Source organism: Podarcis pityusensis, assembly GCF_964106645.2.
Source record: "Podarcis pityusensis genome assembly, chromosome: Z".
Classification (NCBI taxonomy): Eukaryota; Metazoa; Chordata; class Lepidosauria; order Squamata; family Lacertidae; genus Podarcis; species Podarcis pityusensis.
This window is the reverse complement of record NC_138044.1, coordinates 42,127,483-42,141,559: the sequence shown is the minus strand read 5'-3', so window position 1 is coordinate 42,141,559 and position 14,077 is coordinate 42,127,483. Positions and strand designations below refer to the sequence as shown.

Sequence of the window (14,077 nt, the reverse complement as noted above, 5' to 3'; positions counted from 1 at the left end):
GATGGTAGACATGTTGGCAAGATAGAGATGAAGCAGGAAATCCTGGCTGAATGGGCGTAATAAAATTGCATCACTGTTTCACTATGGGTGTTCAGGCTGACAGGATCGTTGAGATGGGACTGCAGTACTGCTCTCTTCATCTAGTTATCAATCATCCATTTTTTAATTATAATTTTAAAAAGATACCTGGGGCATAGGAAGCTACCCTCTACTGAGTGAGACCATAGGTCCATCAATATTGCCTACTGTATGTTGTGTCTTTCCTCAGGATTGAACTTGGGACCTATTCCATACAAAGCAAGTGCTGAACCACTGAACTATGTTCCCTTGCTCTAGGAAAAGGATTGAAGTACTTTATTTATATCACCAGTGTCAGTTGATTTCAGAAACTTAAAGCATAATGGATTATGTTAGCCTGCTACTATAAAAGACCAGTCCTTGAAACTTGATAAATGTCTTATGATTTGCCACACACACATATCCACAAGATGCCTCATCCACAAACTAGTTAAACCACAATATTTGACTTTGAGACTGTTCAGAAGGACTAAACCAAATGAACAAATAGAGAAGAGGCACTTGCAATGCATAGATTTGTCTGGAATGCGTGGACTTGTCTGCTCATCTCTTTGTGTTCACCTTGTGTTTTTAAATTTTAAATTTTCTGATTTAAATTTTAGGATATGAGAAATTTACGCTTTGCATTGAAACAAGAAGGTCACAGCAGAAGAGATATATTTGAGGTCCTGACCAAATGTGCTTTTCCACAGTCATATAACTCGGTAAGTTGTTCCTATACTACATTTTTAATTTTTTTTAATGAAAAGTAGGGGGGGAAAGTATTTTAGAAATAATAGTCTGAGTCTTGCTATCTGTTCCTAACCACATGTACTCAGAAGAAAATCCCACTGAGTTAAATAGGATTTATTTCCAAGTAAGTTTGTCTTAGAATGCAGTCATAATGTTCCATAATCTAATGCAGGGGAATGTATTATTTTAGACACACATATATATGTGAACTTCGGTAAACTCCTGTGCCTTCTTAAAGGCTGCTGGCTAATTTGGTGGAGTAGGAAAAGGACCTTGAGAGACCGGAGTTCAAATCCCAATTTGGCCGTGAAGCTTGCTAAGTGACCATGAGCCAGTCACTGTGCATCAGCCTAATCTACCTCAGAGTTTTTGGGAGGATGAAATGATCAGGAGGAGTATAATTTACCTTGAGCTCCTTGGTGGAAAGGAAGGATGCAAATAAAATTCTTGAGACTTTCATTTTCATGGACCCTCTTCATCAGAAGCATGGAATATTATCCCAAGTTGAGTGATACATATACATGAATAAAATGGGGAAAGCTGGTGAACAGGGACTAAAAGACCCTGAGTTTTGGAAGATGTTATCTTGTGAAATGTATACAAAATAATCACACAGAGGGCCAATTTTTTTTAGCCTGGTTCACACATCACACTGAACCCCTAGGTGAAATGAGCAATGGTTTAAAGTTGAACATAGTGTCCTATGGCACGCTGCTGAAATTCTTTGCTCTCCATTCTTGCTGCTGCCATGCTGCCGGGAAATGAGGCATGGCCTGGTGCACTGCGCGCTCCAGACCCTGGCCTGTGGTTCATTTCCACATTGCTGCATCATGTTTCAAGGCCCTACTTATATGATCAATAGTTTCATTCTTAAGATCTTGATCAAACATTGCCAACATGTGGCACTTTTAAAATGGAAGGGTGTTGGAAATTGTACTGTACAGCATGATTGCACCTTGGGCACAATTAACCTCCACTATTTCAACCTTGTGCAGTGGAAAGCCAGCTGATTGGAATCCCACAAATTAATTGCACACTAGACTTAAAAGCTTAAAAGCTCCTTTTGTGCCAGGCTTGCTTACTGGGATCTGGGAGCCTTTTGCAGGAACTTGAATGGCCCTGCGAGATCTCACGAGAACCTACCAGAGCCCGTGAAAGAGCATCCCAGAGCCCAGTAAGCAAGGCTTAAGAGAGCTTAAGAGGTGTATGCGTTTATGCATATATGTTCCATCTTCAGAATGTAACCCTTGTGCACATAACTGTGTACCCAGTGTGTACCCACACAGAGATTGCGTACAACTTACAAATACATAAGAGAAAAAATCCCAAACTGATTTCTCATTTTCCTTTATAGTGTATAAATGCTTCATGTATTAACACTATCAGCATGCCAGGTGATAGCCGAGAAACATGATTAAGTTGATTATCATCTGATCACTCCTTAGTTTCTTGGATGTTGGTGCTTTGCTTTGGGTAATCAGGATACCTCTTCAGGTGTTAATGAGCAGTGCTGTGTGTTGAGCAGCATATTCAGGCTTCTTCAGAGACACAAAGCTCAATATTCAGCTGTGGATTGGGCATTTTGTTATTACTGTTGTATATTGAATAGATTTGTTCCCAAAGCATTTCCTCCTATTTTGTATTCTGAAAAACACTTGAGAGCAGCTAATGAGAAATAAATCAACATCGCAATATAATTCCAGAAGCTAAAAAAATGCAAGTAGCCCAACAATGAAAAATTGGACTGCACTGTTAATGCAGCATCTTCGAAAGCCCTCTTAAAAAAATGCATTCAGGCTGCCGGCTAGGAGGCAAGTGCAAGATGGGCCTAGCAAGGGTGTTGCATGGTGTTTGGGCAGAAATGGCCAAGGGATGCTTCTCAATCTTTAGCCAAGGGGAGGCAGTTCTTGATGCCGCTTTTTACATTTACTCTGCAAATACACCGAGTTGGTTGTTTTCCAGACAGTGTGGCACTGTGCAGCTTTTGCAGAGCACAATATGCTGAAGCAAATGTTCCAAAGATTACAATGGATGTAGTCCCCTCACTTTAATTTTATTCAAAAGTTGAATATACAGTTGTATTAAGAATGCACCAGCCATTCAAAATGTGCTATATAATTCTAATCAGAATAATAAATAAAATCGCAAGCATCTCTAAATTACGACACCAGAGCAAAATACTCAGTACTTTTTCTTTATAGTCAGGACTGTTTGTATTTTCTTTCTACCACCTCCACTCTAGTGGTTTTAAGAGATTCTGGGTGTTTTAAATACCCCTGTGTGGATAGTATTGTTTCGAGGGCAAAAATCCTGGCACCCAGCACACTAGCTTTCCCATCCATTTGACTGATAGAGGCTGGATAATTTCCCTAGATAACAGGAGGCTTTCTTCAGGGACATATGCAAAGGATATTGCCACTGATTTGCTGTTCTTGCTTGTAAGCATTTAATACAATTTTAAATCATTTTTATGGAGAGCGTTTTGCTTTCCATCCCACATGTTCAGATAGACTAGAATTTGAGCGAGAATGTTGCTCAATGTTTTCTTGTAAGTCCTGTGGTACTGGAACTAGTCTGTTTCAAAAATGCTTTTGTGATTATCGTCTCCCCCGCCCCCTTCCCTGGAATTAATTTTCTTGCCTTTGTAAAAACAAGATTAGAGAAGCAGTTTGTGGATTTTAATGATGCCCCGTTTCTTCAGTTCACCTTATTCTGTCATATTTTAGCAGCTCACTTTTCACTAGCTGCATGAGATAATTCTAGTAACATCTGCCAAGGTTTCCCGTACCTCGTGGGATGCACTTCATATTCAGTTCACCTCACTTTCACCCTTCCTTGCCAATTCTTATACAAACCAGAGACCATTTAAAAGTTGGCCATATGGGTGGAGAGGGCTCTTACATCTGTGACAAGGATTTAAGACTGAAGTGTATTCTTGCTCTCCCTTTTCCTTCAGGCACAAAATCACTGGTATATTCGCAGACATTAGTCCACCTTTGGAGGTGTTTCTAAATAAAAGATGCATACCTAAAATATTTGAATTCCCAGAGTAGGTGTAATTCAGATTACTAATATTGGCAAGAGCCTAAATAAACTGAAACTTGAGATGAAGTGTTTAGAATTGGCCCCAACATACTGTATACCCGCTCCCGCACGCTTAATGTTATGTCTGCACTGTTATTCCTAACCCATAATTTATAACCAGTTTGAAGTTGAATAATATGGATACAGAAACAACTAAATGTGGTCATAGATGCAGTTTGCATTCCCACATTCCTTTCCTGAACCCATAAGGCTTAGACGGGGTAAATCTGCACCTGAATATTTGGGTGGAATTGCTTCAGGAGTCATTCTGCAAATGTGCAATAAGCACCTTTTTTCTCTCATTGATGGCAACTAATCTGTCTTACAGAACAATGAGTGTTATTGGATAGTCTTCAGCTTGAAAAGACATCTCTCTCTGTTTGATGGAACAGGGAACTGCATATAACTAGGTTTTAAAGATAAATCCTCTTCTGCATTTACATTTCAAAATGAAAATGAAAGCATGTTTTTAACAGGAGGGAAGCTGCTTGAATTTCAAGAGTGACTCTGATAGGAACATGTGCAAAGCAGTCACTGACTATTTTAGGGTCGCAATTGAAGACTGCCTTGTCCCCTTGAAGATACTTTTGTCTGTTTCAATTGCGAGGACTAATATTTCTTTTCATTCCTAGCCTTTTTTTGCATTTGCAAATGAAGAAAAGTTTTCTGAAAATGGCTGGCTGGTCTACAATCCCATGGTTGAATACAGGAGACAGGTAAGTCTTTTCTTTTCTTTACCACAGCATCCGCAGAGCTGTTTTTCTGTGTGACATTTTGTTTATACTGTGGGGTTGAATCAGGTTAAATGAACAGAAAAATAGGATACAGAGAAACTCTTTTTAAGTTACAAAACATTCGAAGCTGACTCATGAATAGTTTCCGACAGGTGTGATGTTGAACCATCTCTGGGGTGTTATGGGAAGGGTTGTACTGGTGGGGGACATGTCATCCTCCTTCTGGGGGTAGTTTGTCCATCTTTGGTCCCCACTCTGCATTCAGCTCTCACCTGTGGCTACTGGAAGCTGCCAGTATGCGACCACACCCTGGGAAATGTCGTTAACTGGCTGGCTAAACCAGGTGAGAGTAGCTGATGGGTCTCAAACCCTCAGAGACTTAGGGACTTCCCCTGCACGTGAAGACAGGCTCCTGCAGATTGAGTGGACGAGACCGATAGTGGGTCCAATGGTCAAGAACACAGTTAGTGCACGTGATGTAGAGGGAAGTGAGGGTCAGGTGGGGCTCATCAACCTGGGAAGGTAGCCCATTTATGGGAAGGAAGACTTTGATCCTAAACATCTGCTGCCTTGATAATAATAATAATAATAATTTATTATTTATACCCCGCCCATCTGGCTGGGTTTCCCCAGCCACTCTGGGCGGCTTCCAAAAGAATATTAAAATACTATGATACATCAAACATTAAAAGCTTCCCTAAACAGGGCTGCCTTCAGATGTCTTCTAAAAGTCTGGTAGTTGTTGTTCTCTTTGACATCTGGTGGGAGGGCGTTCCACAGGGAGGGCGCCACTACCGAGAAGGCCCTCTGCCTGGTTCCCTGTAACTTGGCTTCTCGCAGTGAGGGAACCGCCAGAAGGCCCTCGGTGCTGGACCTCAGTGTCCGGGTAGAACGATGGAGGTGGAGACGCTCCTTCAGGTATACTGGACCGAGGCCGTTTAGGGCTTTAAAGGTCAGCACCAACACTTTGAATTGTGCTCGGAAACGTACTGGGAGCCAATGTAGGTCTTTCAAGACCGGTGTTATATGGTCTCGGCGGCTGTTCCCAGTCACCAGTCTGGCTGCTGCATTCTGGATTAGTTGTAGTTTCCGGGTCACCTTCAAAGGTAGCCCCACGTAGAGCGCATTGCAGTAGTCCAAGCGGGAGATAACCAGAGCATGCACCACTCTGGCGAGGCAGTCCGCGGGCAGATAGGGTCTCAACCTACGTACCAGATGGAGCTGGTACACAGCTGCCCTGGACACGGATTTAACCTGTGCCTCCATGGACAGCTGTGAGTCCAAAATGACTCCCAGGCTGCGCACCTGGTCCTTCAGGGGCACGGTTACCCCATTCAGGACCAGGGAATCCCCCACACCTGCCCGCCTCCTGTCCCCCAGAAACAGTACTTCTGTCTTGTCAGGATTCAACCTCAATCTGTTTGCCGCCATCCATCCTCCAACCGCCTCCAGACACTCACACAGGACCTTCACCGCCTTCACTGGTTCTGATTTAAAGGAGAGGTAGAGCTGGGTGTCATCTGCATACTGATGAACACCCAGTCCAAACCCCCTGATGATCTCTCCCAGCGGCTTCATATAGATATTAAAAAGCATGGGGGAGAGGACAGAACCCTGAGGCACCCCACAAGTGAGAGCCCAAGGGTCTGAACACTCATCCCCCACCACCACTTTCTGAACATGGCCCAGGAGGAAGGAGCGGAACCACTGTATGACGGTGCCCCCAGCTCCCAGCCCCTCAAGATGGTCCAGAAGGATGTTATGGTCGATGGTATCAAACGCCGCTGAGAGATCCAGCAGAACTAGGAAACAGCTCTCACCTTTGTCCCTAGCCCGCCGGAGATCATCAACCGGTGCAACCAAGGCAGTTTCAGTCCCGCGATGAGGCCTGAATCCCGATTGGAAGGGATCCAAATGGTCCGCTTCTTCCAGGCGTGCCTGGAGTTGTTCAGCAACCACTCGCTCAATCACCTTGCCCAAGAATGGAAGATTTGAGACTGGGCGATAGTTGGCCATCGTGGCCGCATCTAAAGATGGTTTTTTAAGAAGCGGTTTAATAACCGCCTCTTTCAGCGGGTCTGGGAAGGCTCCCTCACGGAGGGAAGCATTCACCACCCCACGAAGCCCATCGCCCAGCCCTTCCCGGCTAGCTTTTATAAGCCAGGATGGGCAAGGATCAAGGAGACAGGTGGTTGGTTTCACTCGTCCAAGCAGCCTGTCCACATCCTCGGAGGTAACAGATTGGAATTGATCCCACACAATTTGACTAGACAGGACTCTAGCACTCCCCCGCCCCGGCCCTGCTCCCACGGTGGCGTCTACCTCTTCCCGAATCTGAGCGACTTTATCTGCAAAAAACTTTGCAAAATCATTGCAGGAGATCATGTGGCCCGTATTGGGCCCCGATGTAGCAGGTGGTTCCGCTAAATTGCGGACCACCTGAAAAAGTCTCCTGCTGCTGTTTTCTGCAGATGCAATAGAGGCGGCGAAGAAAGCCTTCTTCTCCGTCGCTACCGCCACTTGGTAGGCTCGACACTGAGCTCTAACCTGTGTCCGGTCAGCTTCAGAATGGGTCATCCGCCACCGGCAGGCTATACTCCTTTGTGAGAAAGGCTTTGGGAGTAAACCCAAAGGAAAAGTCCTTACCCACTGCCTTTTCTTCAGGAGAAGAAAAGACTAAGGAACAAACCCTACACAAATTCAAAGTGGAGTCTCGATAACACAGTTGGATGGCATCTTGTATGCCTCCTTCCAACAATTCCTGCAGCCAAACTGGTGCCACATGTATTGCTCAGTAAGGCCAAGAGGGAGGCCTTATCATCTGGCAGCCCAGGACCTCCATACAATCTGCCACAGAGAAGTCAGTTTGGTGCTACGAATGCAGCAGAAACAATGTAGGAGGCAGCAGTTAAGGAGTTACTCTTCGGCCACAGCAGGTGCTGTGATTTTCCACCCGTTTGACTTCACCCCCAGAGGTGCACTCCATTGTCTTTTGAGACAACAACAACAACTGGCATCCTATATTGAATCCAGAAGAAAAATATTTGTTAGTAAAGCATTTCATTTCTTAATGGAATTCACTGTATAGGTGTGTAGGTGTTTTTTCCTAGCCTTGGGATTTTTAAAAAACCTTTAGTTAGACGTTTCTGACATTACTGATCTTTACAGATCATGCATCCAGCTTTTTTGCTGCTTTTATTCCACATAATTCAAAACGATTTTTGCAGTTAGGGCACAATTTAAGTGGCCTCTTCTGTGCACATCATTTCAAAATACCACACTTCAGTTTAAAAAGAGAAAATGACAAGATGAAAAATAGGTTCAAGTAAGATGCATCCAATTTAACCTCAGAACAATCCCAAAGCCTCGTTTCATACTGCATTGTGAGAATTACAAACATAGATTTAAAAAAGTTGAATGCATGTTAATATAAATCATAACTCTCATGGATTTTTTTCCTCTTGTAATTTTTCTGATGGAATATGGAGTATTCAGATTCAAGAATGCATCTGTATGGTCCAAGGTTAGAGATCCAGATCTTAAGAAAAGGTGAAAAAATATTCAAAAGCCCACATAAATCCCAGTTTGCATGCAAGTGCAGATGGGGATCTAGTCATCCTTTCTCAATAATATGGTGGGCTTTGGGGGTCGTCCTCCAACATCCTGTTAGGTCAGCAGACTCCTTGCAGAAATTAATTGTATAATTTGAACACAGAAGCTGCCTTCAACTTCATTGACCCTTAAACACAAGTAATGGATATTTGGGAGTTATAATGGTGAAAAGAGGTTGTAGAAGGAAGCTTCCTTTCAGCTGCTTTCCATTGCCATTTTTGGTACTGTTTTTGGTTTACATTTTAATTACTGATTTTTCTGTAGGACAACAAATACCTTCTGACAGAGCAAATTGCAAGTACTTCTGTTTTTTTGTCAAATTTCAGAGAAGAAAAAGGTTCTAAGGTTCCTCACTGTTTTTATAATTTTTAAGATATAGAGAACACCCTATCAGCGGCATCTGTTCACATGTGAGCCTTTATCTTCTTCACATCTCCTGTTCTGATGTTTAGAGCTATCCATGGTAAATTGGTAGGTGGTTGCCACCCTGTGGCCATAATAGCACACCAGTTATGTTCCTTGACGCATGCTTTTAAGCAGATACAAGAAGGTGACACATAAATATTATCTCTTTTCTCTTTAAGCGTCTGCCCAATGAACAGTGGAGGATAACGTTTCTCAATGAGCATTATGCACTTTGTGACACTTACCCATCCCTCTTGGTAGTGCCATATAATGCCACAGATGAGGATCTCAAGAAGGTTTCTGCTTTCAGGTCCCGAGGTAGAATTCCTGTAAGTGATTTCATCTATCAATTGTTTTTTGAAGTTGAGAACTGCTGAGCAAATGAGCATTTGAAAACAGAAACCTGTTTGTGTATTTCAAAGCAGGAAGAGAGCTATTATAAAATGCCTCTAAGTTGCTAACTATTCTTGTCCGCTTGTGATCTTACATTTAAATAACCTCAGCATTTTCTAAAGCGAGAGTGTTGTATAATTGACTAAATAACGTAATTGTAAAGGTGAATGATACCTTAAAAGTTGTTATCTAGTCTTGAGCAAAATTAAAGGCCTCAGTTTGAAAAAGAAAAAAAAGGTAAATTAATTAATTCTCTTGTGAACTTCAGTCGAGCTCTTGTCAATATTTGGAACACTCCTGTTATCTTCCTTGTATGAGTGAAGGCTTCTAGCTTTGAACTGGTTGTTGGTGAATGTGTTTTCAGAACTATTAACTTCCCATCCTCGACTGCGGTGCCCTTTCAAAAGTTACCTTATCATCTTAGCATGCACTTCCCTTCTTCAGGAAGGACTTCCATGATTGGCTTCACCCATATACCTGCAGGCCTTTAAATGTCACATGAGTGTCGTGAGATGAATTCACAGAAATATGCTTTTTGTGGTGCTCATGTAATATTGAAAAGGGTGTCTAACATTAATTCCAGACTTGCTTCGAGAATTGAACTTCAGCAGATGCAAAGTACATTTTCTTCCGATTTTTCTGCAATTGGGCTCCAACTGTATTTCTGTGCCACAGGTGTTGTCATGGATCCATCCTGAGAACCAAGCCGTTATCACACGCTCTAGCCAGCCACTTGTTGGTATGAGTGGCAAAAGAAACAAAGATGATGAAAGGTATCTGGAGCTCATCAGGGAAACAAATGGCCAGCTCTCCAAACTGACTATTTATGATGCAAGACCCAGTGTTAATGCTGTAGCCAATAAGGTAAGTGAATGTCTTCGTAGCACCACTATAACAGTAGCTAAAGAGCTTTTTATTTGCAATGTATTTTGTAGATATTAGAAATAGCTGCTACTTCAGAATGCTCTCTGGATTTGTCATTTGTAAATGGCATCATATTCTGCACAGTCAGCTTTGGTAGTTGACCAGAACGTTATCATTTTGTGTCAGCCGCAGAATCTGCTTCAAGTAAGCCTTTGTGGTAGGAGTTCAAGTTCCTCCTAACAAGATTTAAACTTGGCAAGCGGGGGATGGGCATGGCATCTCCAGATCTGGTTTATTTTAAACCATTCTGCCCTGCTTCTGTTAACTGTAAACCCTGTGCGACTTAAAAATAACTGAAAAATATATGGGCAATGAAATGCAACCAGCAGGAATGCTAAAATTCCAATAAACCCAGCAGGAAACCACAAATAAAAAAATAGCTAGTTTAATCCACTTTGCCCAAATGCTTTGATTGAAAAGGGAGTACCAAAGGTGAGCAGGTTAGGACTCCCTAATGGGTAAGAATTGGAGGAGTGCCTTGCCAGCAGATCTGAATGGATGGGTAGGTTCATAGAGGAAATGATAAGCATACAAATGCATTCTCTTGGTTTTGTGTGTCTGCTTTCTTCATGTGCAACTTTTATGATATCCAGGACTGCGTCTGGCAGCTCTTTCCCTTAGTCTAAGAAGAACAGTGTTTCTGACCTTTTAAACTTTGGAAACAGTGGGGGAATTGTCATTGCTTTAAATGGAGAAAAATGCAAAATTTGGAAATTGTTTATGATAAGTCTAGTGGTTGCATTCCTTCCCTCCTGCACTCTGGCTATTCTCTTTGCTTTGTTATTTCTTGACCCACACCCCAGGATTACTCAGCCCCTCCCACAGCTAAATTTAACCGTCTCCTTTTGCTCCAGACAGACAGGGCCTAGATAGGCTTCTGCAGCCTAACATACTACATAGCGTTGATTAAAAAAAGAAGCACTTGCTTTTCCTTAGTTAAAAGAACTTGGCTAAACTTTGCTCTGCTTTGGGAAATGTGATGACAGCAAATGCCTTGGAAAGTCTGTTCAGAATTTCCATAACTCCTCAGGGGTGTGTACTTTTCGTCTCTTTACTAGCCCTTGCCATGGAGCAGATTTAGCAACTAAATTACGAAGACTGTTTTCTTTGTAGTGCCATTTGCTTATTTTTGAGTTGTGCTTGGCCAAAAAAAAAAAAAAAACTATTAGGATGCCAAAGCTTGAACTGGAAAGATTTTATTAGAAGAAAGGAGGCTTTAAAATGGAATTAGAAGGCCCTGGGGCTGTGATTAAAGCAATACTAATTGGTCAAATGCTTATGGTGCTGGAAACTAGCAAATTTGGACTGTGTTACATAATACCCACTTAGATGTTTGATGTTAAACATACTATTCTTGTGATAGAAAGAAATGCCTTTTGAACCATGTCCACTTACATAAACCCTTAGTAGTTCCTTCTTGCTCTGTGTACTGATACTTATTGATCCTATCTATTTGGTAAATAGATACTGCTGCTTAGTGGAAAGCTTTGAAATATATTATAAACTGTCTAAACTCAAATTTACTTTCTTTTTGGTGAGAATATGGTATGATGTAACCACTCTTTATTTTTTAAGTTGCCAATTGTGTTTTCCTTGGGGGGGAAATATTGTAGTAATTGTGCAATGGAGGCTAAACACACACACTTCCTTTTTTTGACTCTCAGGCAACTGGAGGAGGTTATGAAAGTGATGATGCATATGCCAATGCTGAGCTGGTTTTCCTAGATATTCATAATATTCATGTCATGCGGGAATCCTTGAAAAAGCTTAAGGACATTGTTTACCCTCATGTAGAGGAATCTCACTGGCTATCTAGCCTGGAGTCCACCCACTGGCTTGAACACATCAAGGTATGGATAAAAAGAGCACTTGGCTCATTGTCATGGACTGGCTGGATGCAGAGAAGTGGTGGGGGGCACCAGCTGGGGAACTCCCAAGGGAATGGTGGTGGGATGACAGTGTGTGGTAAGAGGGAGCAGACTGGGAGGAGGAAGTTACGGAAGCTGAAGAGGCAACAGGGTTTGGTGAGCAGGAAGAGGCTGGCGAAGAGAGTGGTTCAGACTCAGAGGCGGGAGAGGAGGGGGTGGCAGAGTGGAAGCAGGCAGCTGAAGAAGCCAAGGAGCCTCCCCCTCCTGCTGTGACCAGCTTCTCTCCCCCCTGGACTCCCAGAACACAGAGAGAAATGAAGAAGGTGGCGCAATGAGAGACCAGGCAAAGGAGCCTTAGGCTGCTGGGGAAAGAGGAAGCTTAGAGAGCAGTCGGAAGGCCTTCGGTCTTTGCAAGTGCCTCATTGGGGCAAGACCTACTGGGAAATGTTGCTGTGATTGCTAGCCCTGCACTGTTTTGGTTACTTTGAATAATGGATTAGCTTCACTGACACTGGGTGCTTTTTTATTTTTATTGCTGACCTATGCCTGACACTTGTGCACTTATGCAGCACAGGATTGTGGTCTCAGTTTTTTAATTAGAACTTTAGTGTTACCTCAACTGTATTTTTGTTCCTTTCGCCAGCTTGTTTTAACAGGTGCTATTCAAGTAGCAGACAGAGTCTCCTCTGGAAAGAGTTCAGTTTTGGTACACTGCAGTGACGGTTGGGACCGTACAGCACAACTCACCTCTCTAGCTATGTTGATGTTGGACAGCTATTACCGGACGATTGTGGGCTTTCAAGTTTTGGTGCAGAAAGAATGGATAAGCTTTGGACACAAGTTTGCTTCGGTGAGAACAAATAAGAACCAAGCTGAAGGGTCAATGTGATAAGCCACTATCTGTCAGTCACAAGTTTCCCTGTCTGTAATATGTGGGTGGCTAGTCAAACAGGATTATTGTATGGGTTTTTGAGAGAGTGCATTTGAAGCACTTTGAACATTAAAAAATGCTAAGCATTGTTGAGTTTGGTGCTCACACAGAACACCAAGCCAAAACTTGAGTTTGGTGTGAAACACTGTCAATCTCAGGAGGTGACAGGGAGAACAGAAATAATCTGTGGGATTTCGGGTTTCATGTATGTATGCCGCAATCATATGAGCCCCCATATGAGCACATGTGGGGTGTAACTGCAACCACACATATCTCTTGGACAAGTGGACCTTCAAATTTTGTCCAAGCTGTGTGTAACATTTGTCTTAGAGACTGAAATAATGAACTAGGAAATTTCCAGTTCAAATATCTCCTCTGCCATGAACTATGTGTGTGTCCTTAGGCAAGTGCCACTTCCCCCCCCATGCCCCCCCACGCAATCTATAACAGTCTCTCAGAGACTGTCTTAGAGGTATTCAGACAGTCTTAAGCACCCCCACTGACCATCTGTAATATGTGGGTAATACCAATCTACCTCATGGGGTGCATTTAAGCTTTGTTGAGATATATGTAATGTGAGTGTTTATTTTTCTGATGCACAGTAAGGCAATTTTGGGTGCCAGTTTTGGTGTGTAATTTTAAGGCATTATGCTTTATGCTCTTTTGCTTTTGCTATGGCTCTTGAATCATGAGTACTGTTCAGCAGCCTATACTTAAATGTGTTTTGCAGACTGCCTGACACTTGATTGGATATACTAAACTTGCTTTGACACTTGGAAGAATCAGTTCAGTTGCAGTCAGCCTATATCCTATGCGTCTTCTTCCAGGAACATTTTGATAGTGACATTTTTATACATGTGTTTGAAGTAGTGCTTCTCTGTGTGCAATATGGCCCAGAAAGACATTAGTTCATCACCTCTTCTTAAATTTTAAGACTCTTGCGTGAAGCTTTAAAGTACAAAAACAATAAAATCCATTATAAATTAGTAATGAGATTAAAACCATATTTGGAAGAGTAAAACAGTTTCACTAGCATTGTTGGTTTAACACTGATCTAAAGAATAGTGTTTTGTGTCAAGCAGTCATGTGCACAAACTTAATTTACCTGTGTTCATTTACCATTAGGCCTTTACAGCAAACTTGGGCTGTCATACCTGTGTATGTGAGCAGATTTTCCCAGACCAAAGAGACATGGCTTCTAAATCTTTGCCCTAAGCAAAACCACATTGTTGTATAGGAGCATAACTGAAAATTTGGCAGCTAACTGCCGCTTCAACAATAAATTAATGTGTCCTTTGAAAACGGCTCCAAGTCCA

At 42.4% G+C, this 14,077-nt stretch overlaps 1 protein-coding gene across 3 annotated transcripts in view; it reads left to right on the top strand.

The window, feature by feature from the left end:
* MTM1 (myotubularin 1) overlaps positions 1–14,077 on the top strand; it is a 44,990-nt gene that overhangs the window by 20,914 nt on the left and 9,999 nt on the right. For all 3 annotated transcript variants that reach the window (XM_080991126.1, XM_080991125.1, XM_080991127.1), the window contains exons 6-11: positions 681–782; positions 4,527–4,610; positions 8,825–8,974; positions 9,714–9,902; positions 11,627–11,812; positions 12,474–12,680. In XM_080991126.1, the coding sequence (XP_080847252.1) occupies positions 681–782; positions 4,527–4,610; positions 8,825–8,974; positions 9,714–9,902; positions 11,627–11,812; positions 12,474–12,680 (918 nt within the window). The remainder of the gene's footprint in view (positions 1–680; positions 783–4,526; positions 4,611–8,824; positions 8,975–9,713; positions 9,903–11,626; positions 11,813–12,473; positions 12,681–14,077) is intronic.